Here is a 16,677-nt window from a genome sequence, read left to right on the forward strand (position 1 = left end):
GCTGTGGATTTAGGTAAGAAGATAGGTAACCTTTGCTACCCGAAAGAAAAGGTATCTATCCGTTTAACCTAGATTCACAGCCAAAGTCGAGTTGCTGTTTGACCTCTCAAACTCGACTTTGGCTGCGGATCTCTCGCCGGCCTGGTAAGACTTTAAGTATGTACTTTTATGTCAATAGGCGTTTTTTATTTAAATTTCATTGAGATACTTACCCAATTGCTCACTGAGATTTATAGCCAAAGTCGAGTCTGTAAGATCAAACCACAATTCGACTTTGACTGAGGGTCTCTCGTCGGCCTAGTAGGATCTTAGTTGCCTATTTTGCCTTTTCATAGGCATTTTTTGTATGTGTTTCCATAAAGACACCTATTTGCTTAGTGAAACCCACAATCAAAGTCAAGTTTGCGAGGTCAAGCCCCGGTCTCAGATAATCTTGGGTGTGAATCCTTAGTTTTTCAACAGGACTGCAGATTACCAATATCCAGAGACCTCATCTAAAAGCCAAATTATGACGCTTGATTCTCATTTCTTGCAGGACCTTTTGAATTTCCTATAGAATCTATATCGAAAACTATATATATTAACAACGTTGCTTGCTGCCGCCGCTAAGCTGTGAAGAAACGAAGAAGAAACGAAACGAAAGTCCCAAGTGCTCTATCAGTTTTTTCATACCTCGACTATCGTCGCCCCATCCCTCTATCGCATTCTCCTTCTCTTTCTTCCATATATATACCCTGTCATAAAATTATTCACTTCTCTCTATCCGCTTGTATATATTAAAGTAGAGCAACAATCAGAAAACGAAGAAGAAAAAAAGAGAAGAGTTCGTCCAACGAATTATTTAAATAATGTAGCCTCCACCTGCAAGGCTGCGCCAATCTCGTACTCCCATGGCTTCTTCAAGCTCGACGCACCACCAAAGGACTTCCTTCGCCTTTTCCAGCTGCCCGTTCTCTTCATGAGCGCGAGCGAGCGCAAACCATGCGTCGGAATAGTCCCAGCCCGTACCGAGGCGAGTGAGGCCTGATAATAGCGTAAAAGCGCGATCACGCGCGGCTAGTCGATCTATAAGCGGTAGATGAGAGGCCTTGTATGGCGCGGGAAGTTTGTCCTCCTCTTGAGAATCGCTACCAGAGCCTGCAGCTTTGGACTCCTCTTTTTCGTCTTCCTCGCTAGGGCTGGGGACTTCAACCGTAGAAGGTTCGGAAGCGAGGCCCAGAGGAGTAAACGGTAGAGTTTTGAGGCTACCTGACGGAGGTTCAGATCTGTGATGAATTGCATCATCTGTAAATTCGTGCCCATCCAGCGGTGGAATAGATGGTGTGGGGAGGAGTTTCTCGCTATATATGTCAAGCAAAATGTTGGATAGACCGACAATGGCAGCAGGATGATCGGGATAGTGCGTCAAAGCTGATTCGAAATCAGTCCTGGCCATGTATGGCGTCTGTTTAGCCAATGATATCAAACCCAGCTAGATGTCCAAGTTAGTAATCCATTGGTATTACAATTCACGACAAAAAAGGCTGCACTACTCACCTCAGAGTAAAGGTCACCCCATAGCTCATCAATACTCTTCTTCTCGCCCCAAGCCGGACCTTTAGAAGAGCTTGGTCCAAGAGAAAGCTCTTTAGCGTAATCGTTTTCTAGTGTCTCAATCAATTTCCGAGCTTCAGCCACGGCACCTCTGCAGTCCTCCAACAATCCCGCTCGTCGATAGAATCCAGCAATCATCAGCCATACTTTAACTAAGACTGTTGTCCGCTGGCGCCTCTCCTTTTCTCTTGGGAATTTGATAAGAGGTAGTAGCTGAGGTAGTGTAAAGCTGATGTCAACTGACAGCTCTGAATCCTCAGTCAACTTGGAACTGTTGGTGAGATTTGAGCTCAGTGAGGAAATTGTCCTTCCGCGAGAGGAGCTTGCCATCCGAGTCTGCAGACGTCGACCAGATGCCGAGAAGAAGTCGTGGCCAGCCGGATCGGAGTCTCCGATTATCGCTGATTGATGTGACACGCCACCTGCGCTCGACGATCTGCGTCGTTGGCTGCCGCTTCTTGACTTTTTCTTCAAACTATTTCTCCTTCCAGACTCGCTCCTTCGTGTCTGAGTGCCCAGACTACCACTCCTTGACCTTGTGTGTCCATTTTCTGCTGTTACTTGGACCGCCGGAGCGACCGTTGCAGCCGCAGTGGTGTGAGACGTAGCAGGCCGAGCAGGTGTAGTCGAATTTTCTCCCAGGTTCTGGTTGCTTGCCTGCCTTGACCTATCAACTCGCGATCCAAAGATGCTACCCTTGAAAGTGCGCGACGTCCTTGGCGGCTCTGCAATAACGGGGGGCCTGAGTGCCGGCTGTTGCACGTCGATACTACCGAATAGTCGTGAAAACAGAGTCAACAGCTCCAAACTGGCATTCACAGCAACATCTGGGCCTTCCATGAGCTCAACCAAGGCGAGCTGTGTCATCTTAACGTCCATGATTCCGATCTTTTCCTCGTCGCTCATATCATCAACAAGTCCTCTTGGAGGCAAATTTTTAGTTTCAACGTCCTTGAGATGTTCGCTGCGGAAACGATTTTCTGCTTTGCCAAAGAGAATGGTTGGATCTTTGAACTGGTCCAGAGCACCTTCACACGCCCTTGCTGCCATTACATAGTCTTGTCGGGCGCTTAAGAGGATGGATAAGAGATGCCACAGGGGGATAAGAGACCTCTCTTGCCAGTAAGGCCCATAGAATAGGTTGTAGTCTTCCTCGAATCCATGCACAGCTATTAAGGCAGACCTAACAAGCTCTATGGCTGCAGTTAGCTCGCGTCGCTCAGCTAACAAGAGTCCAAGAGCGAAAAAGCTTCTGACATCTTTTGAGCGGCCATACTCAGGGGCCAAAGACCGGCGAAGGCATCTGATTGCTTTGGACTGTATCTCAGCCCTCGACCCAGCATCAGTCGTCACTCGAGACCAGTGAGCATGACCGAGTCCAATAGCTTGCCACGCGAGAGCAATAGTCTGAGGGGGTGGAGCGCTAGCTGGTACTTCGATCTCCTCTTTATCCTCTACGATGATGGGTGTGCCGTTCTCTTGCAGATTAGAGTGTGGAAGTTTAGAAAGCCACTCTTCCAGCTCGGTGCCCAAATGTCGGGCCTTTTCTGCGGCTTGTTGATGTCCGTAGGAACACAGAATCATAATAGCCTGTGATATAGTCTCCAAAGCGGTCTTGTCGTCGTCCAAACTCGGCTCTGCGTGCCCTGTCTTTGCAACACGCGCTTTGCCCTTTTTAACAATATCTAGGTAAGAGTCGAGCGCCTTAAACCCTAGGTCGAACTCGGCCACTGATAAATGGACGAGGAATAAGGATCGAAGAATGGCTGTCGAGTGGTATGTCCTTGTAGCGGCATTGTACAGGGTGTCGAGCACGGTACGGCTAAGAAGATCCCGGCCCCCTTGGCCCAGATCTTGCTCGCTCCACCCACGACCACACAATATGGACCAGTTCATCATGACTTGCTTGATGAATGTTTCGATTTCCGCACGCTCTTCGTCTGCTCGTGGAAAAGCTGTCTCGCCAAGCAGAAGAGCTTGATAGGCGGACTCTGCACGCTGGATCTCAACTCTTAATTGGCCTCGAGCTGACATATCTTCCACCATCTTTTCAGCTTGCCCAGGTGGATAAGGAAGGTCGTTCTCCAAAATTCGAGACAAGGCCAGATAATATTCGTGCCATATCCTTCTTCGAGGGACAGCGCCTTTGAAGCCAAAACCGCCCGTGACGGGGGCTGACATGATTTTCCAGTATCTTGCCCAAGATCGAAAGCTGGCAATGGAATTAGGGTCATCCAAGGAAAACTCGTTATTGTGAAGCGCGTCACTGTTGAGCATACAGTGCTCGGTGAGGAACAGCTCTGACCAATACCGCAGCTGCTTACGGACGCCGTGGCCACACCATACTCGGTCCAGAGACGGGAGGCCCGCCTGCAGTGCTTCCAGCGCCTGCAATCTCTGGCCATCTCTCATCAGGCAATTAGCCCTGAGGTAGGCAGCCTTCAAGGCACACACACTGGTCCACTCTGAAACTGTATTGGCCGGGTCGATGTCTGGATATTGCTCGTTGAGACTCTTGGGTAGTCGCTCGAGCGCCAGCGCGTATTCCCCAACAACCCAATGCAGCCATCCAACACACACTTGGGCCTGGAATCGTTCTTCGGTGGGATTTGCCTCGGCCTCAATCACAGCCATGAGCTTCGGAAGTCGATTAGGGACGTCGAGCTCGGCCAGTTGATCGCCGGCGGCTGTTACTTTGGAGATGACGCATTCCGTTTCGGCGGTCAATGTGAGGCCTGCGAATGGACCAATCGTTGGCAATTAGCTTCCATGTGTACTCGACGATCGGACCTTGGGGGAGCAATGACGCACATTCTCGTGATGGATCGTGTTTGCGGACCTTGCGAACCAGCTCGGGGACGTCTGTCCAGTTGCCCTCGCAGCGGGCGTCGTCCAGCGATTCAGCATAGCGAGCAGCCTTTGCCTAAGCATGAGGAAAAAAGAGAGATCCAGATTAGCATTGTGTTGTCATCCATCGTTTTGGCGGCGGCGCCTTACAGCCATTTTGCGACAAGCTCAGGGGTGGGAGATCGGGTTCTGGGAATGGTGGCTCGCAGCTGTTTAGCCTCCCCGACGCACGCATATATGCAGCTCTAAGGCAAACGCGCAAAAAACAGAAGCTGCCGGTGTCACGGGGTGAGTCCAGCACAAGCTCTGACAGCCAGCCGCCTCGACGCAAAAGAAGGAGTCGCGATCACAGGCCTCGGAAAAGGGGAGATGAGCAGCGTTCAAAGGGAGGCGGCTGGACCATGTGGCAGAGGCAAATCAAGACCCTTGACGTAGTGCAGCGGTCGAAGCTCGTGGCTGTACAACTAATACAGGCGCAGTGAAAGAGTGGCCTGCTAAGATTGGGCCACTCTAGGCAGGGTCCAGCAAGATGGCACCTAATTGGTAGCGGTCGCAGCACCTGTAAATTGGCCTGTGCCTCCTGTGATTGCGACGTGCACTAACATTAACTGAATGCCCGTCTAATCCCAATCGCTGCACTGGTGGGAAGTCCACAGCGGGCCAATCAGCGGCACAGCATCGAACCCCACGGCGACCGACAAGGTACCTGAACCTTGCCTGTATGGGCAAGGAAAAAAAAAAAAGTTCACCGTTGACAAGCAGCAGATGAGAGCTGCATGTTGGAGGTGAATATTCTATAAGGTGACGCACCTGAGGGCCAATTGGCGATAAAACTTTTATTTGTGCACTCTTGATGATACGTTTTATTTTGATTCTATAAACATCGCCTTCAGCGGTTGATGTGTTTTGCTTTCGCCATCTTTGTTCTTTTTTTAGGCCGAGTATCAATATCAACTATACGCAGAATAAAGAATTCTCGTTCTATCTCAACCTTTCACCGGCAATATATCAATAATATCGACACCAAATGTCTTCATCAGCCTCCACCACAGACCTGCGGGTTCTCACCCGGAAACTCACCTCCATCCCGCCAGCTCAGCTTCCTCACTCTCTCCCTTCGCTCATCCGCCACGTCCTTCGATGTCGCGATGCTCTATCCGCCCCTCAAGACCCCAAAGCCAAGGGCGATGGTTCCCAAACCTCCATGCTTGTCCACAAGCTCAAGACAAGCATCACGACGCTCTTGAACGGCCGAAGCCGCGAGGGCAGGTTCGTTGCGATTGGCCTGGTCAAGGCGGCTGTTGACGTTGGCGGATGGGAGACGCTCCGAGGCTCTGCTGCGTGGGTGTCCGGATTGCTCTCAATCGTTCAGGTATGACAAACTCGTCCATTGTAATGAGATATTTCTAAATTTCTTGTTCCAAAAAACTAATCGACATTATAGAAAGGAGATCCTCCAGCTGCCAAAGAACTGGCTATTGTGACTCTCACTAAAATCTACATGCTCGTTCATCCTTACCAGACTCTTGTCCGAGAGGTTGCAACACCTACGCTCCCGGCTTTTGCAACGGCATGCGTGCAGCTACTTAAGCAAAAGGGTGAAGCACAATTCACACTCGCGCCCATGAACCTGATTGAAACCATCTGCGAATCGTTCTCGACTCTGATTCCCCTCTACCCACCCACTTTCCGCCCCTTCAGCTCTCAAGTCCGCACTGCTGTCGGCCCCTTTATTGCGCCAACTTGCTCGGATGAAATCAGTGTCCCGGAATCTCTGAAACGGGCTGCCAGACGCCTCATGGCCTCTCTTCACTTCGTTGCGGCCAAAGCAGGTGGCAGCGATGAATGGGTGAAGCTCGTTGATGGCATTCTCCAGGAGTTTCACACCACCGCCGACCAGGTTCTCCGAGCCGTTGACGAATCATGGGAGGCAACCAGCGGCCGTACACGATCCAAAGTTGATGTTGATGTGGAGCCACACGGCGAAGGTAACTCTACGGAGCATCTGCCTCGCTGGTCTGGCCTCGCTGCCGGCGCTGATCGGTTGATTGGCCTCTTTGAGTTTCTGGGCGATTTGCTGAGTTATCCCACTAAGACGGCGGTTGCCATTCCCATCAGCGGTCTTGTGGACACCATCTCAAGAGTCTGTCTAATTGCTCGATTGTCAAAATCTCAGTCCTGGGAGCAGGCTGTCGAAACCAATGCCTCCATCGGTAGAGAAGAAAAAGAGGAACTTTGGAGCTTGATGCCCGACATTCACGTAGCGGCAATGAGACTCGCCGTGTCTCTCTTCCAAAGACTACAAAAACACATGCTACCTCTGGTCCCCGAAATCTTGGATCACCTTATCCGTGTCTTCAAGTCTGGCATGAGCATCCCGTCAGTTAGGATAGCAGGATACACAACCTTGAACGCCATACTGCAACTTGCTGGACCAACACTATCCAAACCTGCCGTAGACATGCTGGAGCCCTTTTTCGGAGCATGCTGTCGAGACCTTCAACAAGACGCTGGATTGTTAAAACCCGCCGACAAACCCGCGGCTACCTCTAATACGAACGGTAAAGGCACAAAGAGTAGCACCGGCACAGTCAACACCGACCTCTTCCTCCAGCCCCAAACAGCCGCCGCAGCCATCGAGCCACCAGTCGCCTTGGACCCCGACCACAAAAACATAGCCAACGAGCTGCTCACGGCCTTCCTGTCCCTGCTGCCGCAGTCTCACCTCAAGCCCGTCATGCGCGGCAGCCTCGACAAGACAGCCTTCCTCACCCGCAACCGCGACGGCCTGCTCGCCAGCGTCCTCAACCCGTACCGAGACCACAACGGTAGAATGTACCCCAGCGTCCTGTCCCATTTGGCGCAGCAGTTCCCGCACGACCAAGGCCTGGAGATCCTCCGCAGCAACCTGCGCACTAGCGGCATTTCGGGGGCCGGCGGAAGCGAAATGTTTGCCTCGCTAAGCGAAGTTGCAGAGCTGCAGCAGATTGATGAAGAAGAAGAGGAGGAAGAGGAGCAGCAAGATGAAGAAATGCAAGATCAAGATGACCAGAATAAATCTCCGGAGAAGGAGGCGGCATCATCCACAGCGGATGTCAAGGCTGTTCTGCCTATTCAGAGTACTACTACTACCGCTACTTCGGTTTCCGCGCCCAACCCCTTTGAACCCCGGGCTTCCAACAACACCGAGAGGGCATCATCTCCGCCCAAGAGAAAGCACGAGGGCCCTGATGTTCCCCTTAATCCCAAGAGACAGGAGCTCGAGAACTCAGGGGTTGCTGTGCTCCCTGCTGCTGTACCACACGCAAAGGAGGATGCAGAAGAGTCAGATAGCGATGACGACGCAAGTGTGCATTTGAATATGGAATTAGAAGATGATGACGAGGATGAAGATGAAGAAGAGTAAAAACTGTAAAGCGGAGGACATATCACAAAAGAGCAAGAAATAAAAGGGGGCTAGAGGAAGGTGGCACGAGCCTTGTAATCGGGTATATTTTGGATATGTAATATACGAATGAATCTAATCCATGTTCCCAAACCTATTCGAAGAACCAGTGTAGTCCTTCCAAGAAAATTAAAGAATCTAACGAGGTGAAGTTAGGAATGAAGCAATAAGTTATAACGCCAGGCGCAAACACCACTGGGTAATCATACAAGAAACATGATTACAACCAAGATAATAATAATAAGCCATCCGCAACCCCCTTTCTTTTTTTTTCCAACGCCGCTGTATGTTTCGAGAAAACTCAAGCCGAGAAATCTGCCAAATTAGAATGTAATATGTTTCCCCCAGTTTGAAGTATATTGGGAGAATTGAAGAATCCAATGCCATGCAAGACAACCAAACCAAGTAAGTAGAAATCTCAAAGTCCTGATTCGGAAGAGGAGAATATAGAGGATGTTGTGCTCAGTCGCGCAGCCAAGCTCGGCGCTTCTCTTCCTTTCTAGCCCGCCGCTTTTCTTTGAAGGCCTTTAGCTCGTTCTTGGTTGGCTTCTTGTTTGAGCGTTCGGCCTTTAAGCTGCGGCCACCGTGGGCGTTTGCCGCGGCATCCACGTCGAAATACGCGTTCATCTGACGCTTTGCCTTGGCTTCGTCGGAGTGCCGCTCAGGGCCAGCATCGCCGGACTGGAAGGCCCCAGTGAAGCGATTGAAGGAGGCTGTGGCGCCGTAGATGGCAGCGGGATCGCCAGCGAAGCCAGCAGAAGCACGTTCATCCTCTTCGTCATTCTTGGCATACCATGCGTTCGGATCATAGTCGCCATGAACGGCAGGGTTGTAGCCGCCAGCAACAGGCTTCTCATCCGAAGGCGGCTGCGGCGCTACCCCTTGCGAGGTGGTCGCAGCGCTTGTGTCTGGCACTCGAGGGTTTTCCCACTGAGTCTTGCCTGTGTATCGGTTGTAGAAGAACCACGATTGGCTATTCGCATCCCACTGGCAATCCCATCCGTCATCGTCTGAATTTTGGGGCGCTGGTTCATTCGGCAGGGGCGGGCCATCAGGAACGGCTTCGTTCGGTAGGGGCGGCGCTTCTCCAGCAGCACTAGGAGACGAAGCCTCTCCTGGTGATTTGTCGGCAGGTTTGGCACCGTTCTCTGCTGCTTCAGATTCAGCGTCGTCGGTCACTTCTCCAGCCTCGGCTGCAGTGCCGTCGTCGTCAAGATGCTCATCCTTTACGGTTTCTTGGGCAGAGTCGAGTACTGCCGATGGTGACTCGACCTTCTGCTCCTCCACGGGAGCAGAAGCGGCACTTGGCGACGACATGATGGATGATTAAATGAATAGATAGATAGGTCGTATTTTTGCTTTTATCTTGGTCTTGTTGTATCTAAAGTCATCTGCAACCGTGAGTATACTGAAATTGCCATGATCAACATGATACTTATGCACCTAGAGCTTAGCAGGCGGGGACAAAGAGAGGTTCAATTGCTACAAGTCGCTTATTGTTTGTTCCGCCCCTTTTCCCTTCGCGTTACAAGAACATCAAAGGCACGCGGCGAAAGAGAGTTGTCGCGCTTCTTTCCCGCAAGCAGTATATTGCTTTGTTCGCTTTGATGGGATGTAAGTATGGAGGTCCGAGGATATGCAAGGAGCAAGGCAACAAGTGGGTAATGGGTCTGGGCGAGGCTCGGGGAAATGGATAATCCGCGCACTTGACAGCTGAGCTGCGCTAGAGACCACTGAGCTGCCTAGAATAGCGCCACCGGCCCCTAGAAGCAAGCTGCCATTATGCCGTTGCAATAGCGCAGATCTCAACGGAGTTCGATTCCTCTTCACTCCACTCGACCGCAAATACGAGCCCATGCATCGCGGTAAGCCGTCAAAATGTGACAGCCCAACAGCGATCAGTTCATCGGGATTCCGCAAGTTGAAGAGCCCACATTGCCGATTGCATACAGGTATAGGCCCAGGTACGGCACGCAATAGGCATGGCTCGAGTCATCCTTCGTGCTCCTGTCTTCTTTCTTCTTTTTCCTCGTTCCCGTTTCCTTCATTGTGCTGGTTGTTTTAAAGATGAATATCTTGATGCCTCGTTTCACATGCTACTGAGAAAGGCTTTGAAGCTATATACCCATTGATTGAGCAGCGTTGTCTCCATTATTGTTCTTATTTTCTTTCTTTTCCGTTCTCAGTAGTCTGGACGTTTCCAAGAATCTCAACACCATGCATTGGCCCTCCTACTCTCCCCTGCCACCACTCACAGCACTCGTAATCCTGCCCATCGTCATCCCAAGCCTCGCCGCCGCCAGCCAGAGCCAGAGCAGTAGTCCCCAGCCTCTGCCCAACGGCAATGACTCCCTCTGTGACTGCTTCCTCACCAACGGCACGCAGCCGGGCTACTTCGCCAACCACATGTTCTTCGACTTCCGCAATCTGACCAAGGACGCCGGCATCCCGCCGCTCATCACCAACGAGACGCTCGCCACCATCGCCAAGCCGACGAGCGAGTACTTCGCCAGCAGCGATTGGACCAGCGTGTGGCAGCCCCAGGGATGGAGCAACAGCGAGGGCAAAGGCAAGGGCCTGTCCGGCGCGGCATCCGTGCTGATGGTCTACTCGCCGGGCAACGTCTACATCCAGCGCAACAACGACAGCGACGCCGCGTCGGCCACGTACATGACGCTGCGCACCCAGCGGCTGCCCAAGTTCCAGTCCGCGGCGGCCTTCCAAACCAAGACGTCCGACTACCAGTTTGTGTCGCTGCGTATGCTCGCCCGGACCATTGGCGGGCCGGGTGCCGTCACGGCCTTTTTCACGTATCGCGACCCCAACTCGACGTCTGCGGTGCAAGAGGCCGACATGGAGGTGCTGACTCGCGGTCCGCGGGAGAAGATCCAGTACACCAACCAGCCGTCCTTCACCAACGACGACAAGGTCAACCCCGACGCCACAAAGAACGTCACGCTGCCGGATGACATGATCTGGAGCCAATGGGCCGTCCACCGCCTCGACTGGACCGCCCAGAGCAGCGTCTGGTACGTCGACGGCCAGCAGGTCGCAAACATCAGCTTCCAGGTGCCGGCGGGCGCTTCGGGCATCAACTTCAACGCCTGGAGCGATGGCGGCAGCTGGAGCGGCAACATGACGCTGTATGATCAGGCAAATCTCCAAATCCAGTGGATAGAGATGATATACAACACCTCCTCCGATTCCACGTCCTCAAAGAAGCGGGATGGTTCTAATCAGCTGCTACGGAGCCGAGACGTTGGCCCGCGGGGTGAGCTGCTCCGGCGCAGCACGGATGCCGCTGGGCAGTGCAAAGTGGTGTGCAGCATCGATGAGGTGACGGAGGCGGGAGTTGCTACCATGCTGTGGAATACAAGCAGCACAGCCACGCGCATGGCCGGAACTGACGTTAAGAGCAGCCTGGCATGGGCATGGGCCCTGTGTCTGGGGAGTGTTTTCTGGTCGGTGGTCGTTTGACGAAGGACGGAAGAGCCTTGATATTTTGGGAATGAGAGGGATGTTTGTTTATATGAGATAATGAATGATGACCGTAAAATATGGGGAGCTTATATCTGTAGCTGATCCAAGGGAAGATGATGGATCTTTATGATAAACACGGACACATGCTGCTCGTTGGGTAGTAGCTCTGGCGGGACTTTTCCCGTTTACCCTCCTCATTCTTTTCTCCTCCTTCTTCATCGCTTCGCAAATGGCCATCATTAGAGCGGCATTACGTGCTTTACGCAGTTTGAAGAAGGGTGGCCAAAAAACGCATACGATGCTTCATGACTCATGTTAACGATTTGAAAGCATTATTAGAATTACGCAATTACTTACTTTAATATACTTTGTTAGTAGCTTCTACACGACTACCTATCTATCTTTACTTGGAATAAAAAACGAGCTAAATCTCGATCATCTCAACTTAGAATCGCTCGAGACCCCAATCAGATACATGCAGAATCACGTACTTGCAAATATCACTATTACCTAATAGCATTTATCAGATCTGGCTATTTCCCGATCCTCGTCCTCTATCCTCATACTCCGACAGAGATCCATCTCTTTCGGAATTTACCTGAAAAGGGAAAGAAGGCGTGAAGGCGTAAATGTACAATGAGAATTTATACGGGAAAATGAGCCAAAATAATAATAATAATAATGACGCACCCCCATCCATGCAGGACAAAGGAGAAATAAAATGTCAGCTTACATGCATTATATTCGTTTAAATCATGCTATCAGTCCCAGTGTTCTCCTTGATCATACGAATGTGTCTGTGCCCTTTGGCACTTGTTTTCCCTGTTCCTTCTCTTTGTATGTCTTTTTTTCTCATGTAGTTTAGGCGCCACAAAGCAACACCCGTGATAGCCATAAAAAAGATAACTTTTCTTTACCAAAAATCAGTTTTCGCTTTTTTTTCAATGCCTTGATATTTTCCATCTCCCCCGTATTATAATATTTAGTAACTTCGATCCAATGGTACAATGGGTATATCCACCACGTCGTCTTCCTCGGACTGGGCTAGGCGAAGAAGCCCAGGGACATGGGTCATGCCACCACAGTGATGCTTCGTATATCGTGAGCTAAAGTTGAATCATATAATTTTTTTTTCTTTTTGAAATGAAAATCAAGGCTTGGTGATTCGTAGAATACGTGAGGCATACTCGCAATCCTTTGGTTATCCTGGTATAAAGTTCTAGTCCCAATGGTCCCCATGAACACGGGTATTAAGAACAACCAGGGGGCTGTTAAGCAAACAGAGTCCGAAAAACTCCACGGGGGCATCTCGATACGGTTCTCCATATTCTGTCAGACGCGGGACCGGGGAGTACAAATCTTACCCGGATCGACCAGGTATAGGGAGAGCCACCAAAGCGTCTCGCATCCTAATAGATCCGGAGCGTTTGGAAACGCACATCATACTAATCTTGCCCAGGGGAGGTCCATGCTTGGCCATCCACTTCGGAATACGACCAGCTTCCGCAACGAGCCTAAATCTTGAGATGAGAGGTCCATCTCACGCTCATGTACCTAATACAATCACTCCAAATAGAATAGAAAGTACGGCTATTTCGACTCCGAGGAAGTGTCAAGATTCAGCCCTGGGTGGGAAACGAGTCTCGCCACACCGCCGCTTTATAGGCGATGCCAGACTCAGGGTCATCCGACGGATGTCACATAGGCTGAAAATCACCTCATGTGTGCCTGGTCGAACGGAAAAGGCTGAGCCGGGAAAGCCATGCTAGCGCTGAGACCAAACGGATCTCCCCAGTCTGCGTTTTGGTCCAAAAGTTGAGACATTGAGGGGTACTGAGAGCCAGTTGTCACCTGATGCCCGGGCCCGGTGGAAGCTGGAGAGAGAAGCATCGTTTGCTGCTCGCCGTTAAAACCGCCAGGGTATGGGCCGGGACCGCTTGGAGTCTCAATCTCTGAATCGTCAACCATATCGGCTTCGTATTCTTGTTCTGTAGGTTGTCGAGTTAGTAAACACGCGCAGACGCAATTTGCAGTCGTTTGAAAAATCTTTGGCGTCTCTTACCAAGCTGCTCAATGTGATTTTGGAAGGAAGGTGTCGGATAGAATGATGCGCCGGAGCCCATTGCGGCCCTCGATCCGGCCTGTGCAAGTGGCTGCCTCGACGAAGAGGTGGTGATGGAGATGGGTGTCATCTGCTGACGAGACAGCCCAGAAATCGAACCTCTCATGGACAATGTATCTGAGGCTGCGGGAGAGAATGCCGAGCCTGTCGTATTGGGGGAATTGGCATGAGAAGAGGGTGTTGGTCGATTCTTGGGTGATGGCGCGGTTTTATGAGGCTGCAAAGGTGGTGGAAGAGCTGTGCCGGGTTCGGTCTTGGGAGCAATGCTGGAAGTAGACTTGCGCGCGTGGTGTCGATGCATCATGGTACGTTGAAGAGGAGGCGGCTGGACCAGATTCTGCGGCATGTGAGTGGGCGCCAGGTTGGGACTGCCGGTTTTGGCTTGGAGTTCGGCTTGGACATCGATGCCTTGTAAGTGAAGAGTGTTAGTTGTGAGGTAGGTAATAGAAGGAAGTAGGGTCAGGCAGCGTACCTTTTTCGAGGAGGATACGCTCGAGAAGCGAGTTCTTGTATCGCAGCATCAGGCATTCTTCAGCGGCAGTGCGGTGCGCCGCCTGCAGATTGTGTAAGTTGGACTCATGGACGCGGATGGTTTCCTCGAGTTGTTTGATATACTCAGTGCGGCGCTCTCTGAAGGCAGCTTGCGCCTGTCTGTTGCGCTGTTTGCGCTCTTCAGAAGTGGCATAGATCTGTATAGTCGAGCATGCGTTAACAATGAGCGTAATGAAGGCTATGCCAGTATGTTGCGTGAGGTTGGTGTTGTACAAGAAACGAGTATGGAGTTGAAGCGAGTTACCGCAATGGGTAATTCAAGGCCGCGGCCACCCGTGCGGCTCTCCTGCGGCAAACCGCAATTTGTGTGCAAGCCATTGTAGGGATACGTCTTTGTGGAAGTACTGGTATTGGTATCCTACCAGATAGCATCACACCTAGGTAGCGGGTGGAAACAAAGCTTGCGTGGCAGTTGTTGGTTTGGAGGAAGAGTAGGATGAGGGGTAGTGGTAGCAGTAGTGCAACTATTCTGTACTAAGGTGCATGAAGGCATAGGTATAGCATGATACATACATCCTACCCAGGCATGGATGGATAGGGATGGATAGAGAACGTTTGGGATGGCGTAAAATGTAGATGGAATATAGAAACGGTACTTACAGGCTTGCGGCCACCCTTTCTCTTGGGCTGCTGGCCGTCCTGGGAGACGTTGATGATGTTGCTGCCGCTGCCGGCAGTCATGGACGGGTTCTGCTCCCTCTCCGGGGTGGAACCAGTCGACTCTTCGCTCTCGTCCCGGTCAGGGTTCGGCGGCTTGGTGTCGATGGACATCTTGTCGGCCATGCCTTGTGGTTGGCCCTTGGAGACGACAGCCGCGCTGCGGCAAGCGCCCCGTCGATTCTAACAAGACAAAACAGCGTCCTGTGACGTCGTCTCAGGGGTGGGACGTCGCCCGGAGTCAACAAGCGGCGGCAAGCTATCAGAGGGATGCGACGAAGGGTGGTCGCTGGTTCGCCAAAGACGCTGTTATCAGCAAGATTAGGCGGCGGGCGAATGCAATTGCAGGGTCCTCTGGGCGCAAGACGACGACCAGAGAGATAGGCGTTCGGCAGCGCGTCTGTGGCGCCTATGAGAGGCCGGGAATGCGCCTGGCGGGCGGAAACGTAAGAAAAATATATCAGCAGCGAGATAAGGGACGGGAGCCCGCACTTGCAGAAAGATTATTTGCAGGCTGCCGAGAGGGTCGTCGAAGATACAGAAGCTCGAGAAGCTGGTGGGAAACGGCGCCGGGACTTCTTTTATGTAATGGGAATTGAGAAGAGGGGAGCCAGCAGCTTTTGCGGCGGCAACGTCTGCGCTGGTGCTGGCCCCCCGTCTTTATGGCCATTTATGGAGAGCGTCCGCGGCCGCTCTGGCGCCTGCGACTCACGACTACGACTAGCCACTAACTGTCTGATGGGTGCGCTGAGGCTGGGCCTGGCTCGTCGACGGGGTGCTAGACTTGGGACTTGGGACTTGGAACTTGGAGACTTGGGGACTCTCGGCCTGCTGGTGACTGGCTGGCTTGGATCGGCCGATGGGCTGGTGGAGCGGCGAGCGAGCTCGGCGTTGGCGCTGGGCCAGAGAGGGCAAGGCACTGAGAGGATGCGCGAGGCAAAGCAGGCAAAGCTGGCAGAGAGCGCCGGCACGGGTACCTGTGAGACGTGAGCCGTCCAGCTGCATGCACGGGGGACGCTCTGCTGCATCCTTGGCCGGCCGTGCCACCACGAGCGCGGCGCCCACCGGCGTCTCACGGGAACGAGGACCTGCGGCAGACTTCCAGGGCCGGGCGAGGCAGGCCTGACACGCTGTATGCACCCCAGACCCGAGCGGAAGCAGAGGCAGACTGGCAGCGTCCCCGTCCTGGAGTCCAGCGTCAACCTCGAGCGTCAACCACCCGCCATTCTGGCCGTCTACAGCCTGGCTGGCTGGCCATCGCATCGTCTTTTCGCTGCCCCGTATATCCCCAATACTGTAGAGGCTGCGCCCTCGCATGTGCTAGCATCGGCCAACCATGTGTCCATGCGAGTGGGTGTGCGGTGGATGCCAGGACGCAGCGCCGGTTGGCTTCCGCCTCGATCCAGTCTCGCCAGCCGACGGTCAGGTGGTCGCCCGGCCCAGACTGCTAGGACTGTCTCTGGGCTAGGGGCCCTGGAGACGAGCACAGAGTGGAATGGCCGTCGTGTGCTTATTGCTGCGTCGCCTGGTCGCCAGCGCCTGGTTGGACTGCCGCTGCCCTTCCCCCACCACCCGCGCTCCACCGGGCTGCAACAGACTGGAGGCACGGCTTGGGATTGAAATTTTCATCGCCGCACCTGAGAAGCCAAGTCCAGCCAGCCAGCTCCTCCTTGTGGACCCGCGCCGCCTCTGCTCGTGTATACACAGTACGGCACGCATCAATGGCCGTGCCGCATGCCGCTGGCGACTTGACATTTCTGACTGCTTTACCCGCCTGGAATATCCGCCTCTGCGCATTAGCTGTCACCTTAGTATTAGCGTACCTACCTTAGGCGCTGGAGCCGTACATGCTAAGCCGTCAATTAGCCAGCCATGGTCGCCATTATTCCCTGTGCTGCCAGGGGTAGGGCCAACCGCTGGCTGCGTAGTGCACTCACGACAGCATCACCATTCGCTAGCACGGATGAGCGAATATTGACAT

At 52.6% G+C, this 16,677-nt stretch overlaps 6 protein-coding genes across 6 annotated transcripts; 3 read left to right on the plus strand and 3 right to left on the minus strand.

Annotated features, from left to right (window-relative positions):
- Positions 1–841: 841 nt before the first annotated feature.
- TGAM01_v201183 (hypothetical protein) lies at positions 842–4,596 on the minus strand (the record flags this gene model as incomplete). The annotated part of the gene is made up of 4 exons (XM_018805415.1): positions 842–1,471; positions 1,537–4,328; positions 4,405–4,516; positions 4,591–4,596. The coding sequence occupies 4 exons, from the start codon at positions 4,594–4,596 to the stop codon at positions 842–844; spliced, it is 3,540 nt and encodes a 1,179-aa protein (XP_018661324.1).
- An 871-nt stretch (positions 4,597–5,467) lies between these two features.
- On the plus strand, positions 5,468–7,846 carry TGAM01_v201184 (hypothetical protein; the record flags this gene model as incomplete). The annotated part of the gene is made up of 2 exons (XM_018805416.1): positions 5,468–5,812; positions 5,885–7,846. The coding sequence occupies 2 exons, from the start codon at positions 5,468–5,470 to the stop codon at positions 7,844–7,846; spliced, it is 2,307 nt and encodes a 768-aa protein (XP_018661325.1).
- Positions 7,847–8,347: 501 nt separating this feature from the next.
- On the minus strand, positions 8,348–9,202 carry TGAM01_v201185 (hypothetical protein; the record flags this gene model as incomplete). Its single annotated transcript, XM_018805417.1, has 1 exon — positions 8,348–9,202. The coding sequence occupies one exon, from the start codon at positions 9,200–9,202 to the stop codon at positions 8,348–8,350; it is 855 nt and encodes a 284-aa protein (XP_018661326.1).
- A 900-nt stretch (positions 9,203–10,102) lies between these two features.
- On the plus strand, positions 10,103–11,362 carry TGAM01_v201187 (hypothetical protein; the record flags this gene model as incomplete). Its single annotated transcript, XM_018805418.1, has 1 exon — positions 10,103–11,362. One exon carries the CDS (start codon positions 10,103–10,105, stop codon positions 11,360–11,362), a length of 1,260 nt encoding a protein of 419 aa, XP_018661327.1.
- A 1,716-nt stretch (positions 11,363–13,078) lies between these two features.
- TGAM01_v201186 (hypothetical protein) lies at positions 13,079–14,810 on the minus strand (the record flags this gene model as incomplete). The annotated part of the gene is made up of 4 exons (XM_018805419.1): positions 13,079–13,353; positions 13,428–13,895; positions 13,960–14,176; positions 14,640–14,810. 4 exons carry the CDS (start codon positions 14,808–14,810, stop codon positions 13,079–13,081), a joined length of 1,131 nt encoding a protein of 376 aa, XP_018661328.1.
- Positions 14,811–15,121: 311 nt separating this feature from the next.
- TGAM01_v201188 (hypothetical protein) lies at positions 15,122–16,316 on the plus strand (the record flags this gene model as incomplete). Its single annotated transcript, XM_018805420.1, has 3 exons — positions 15,122–15,142; positions 15,210–15,682; positions 15,842–16,316. The coding sequence occupies 3 exons, from the start codon at positions 15,122–15,124 to the stop codon at positions 16,314–16,316; spliced, it is 969 nt and encodes a 322-aa protein (XP_018661329.1).
- Between the last annotated feature and the right edge of the window lie 361 nt (positions 16,317–16,677).

Source organism: Trichoderma gamsii (genome assembly GCF_001481775.2).
Source record: "Trichoderma gamsii strain T6085 chromosome Unknown Scaffold_3.2, whole genome shotgun sequence".
NCBI lineage: Eukaryota > Fungi > Ascomycota > Sordariomycetes > Hypocreales > Hypocreaceae > Trichoderma > Trichoderma gamsii.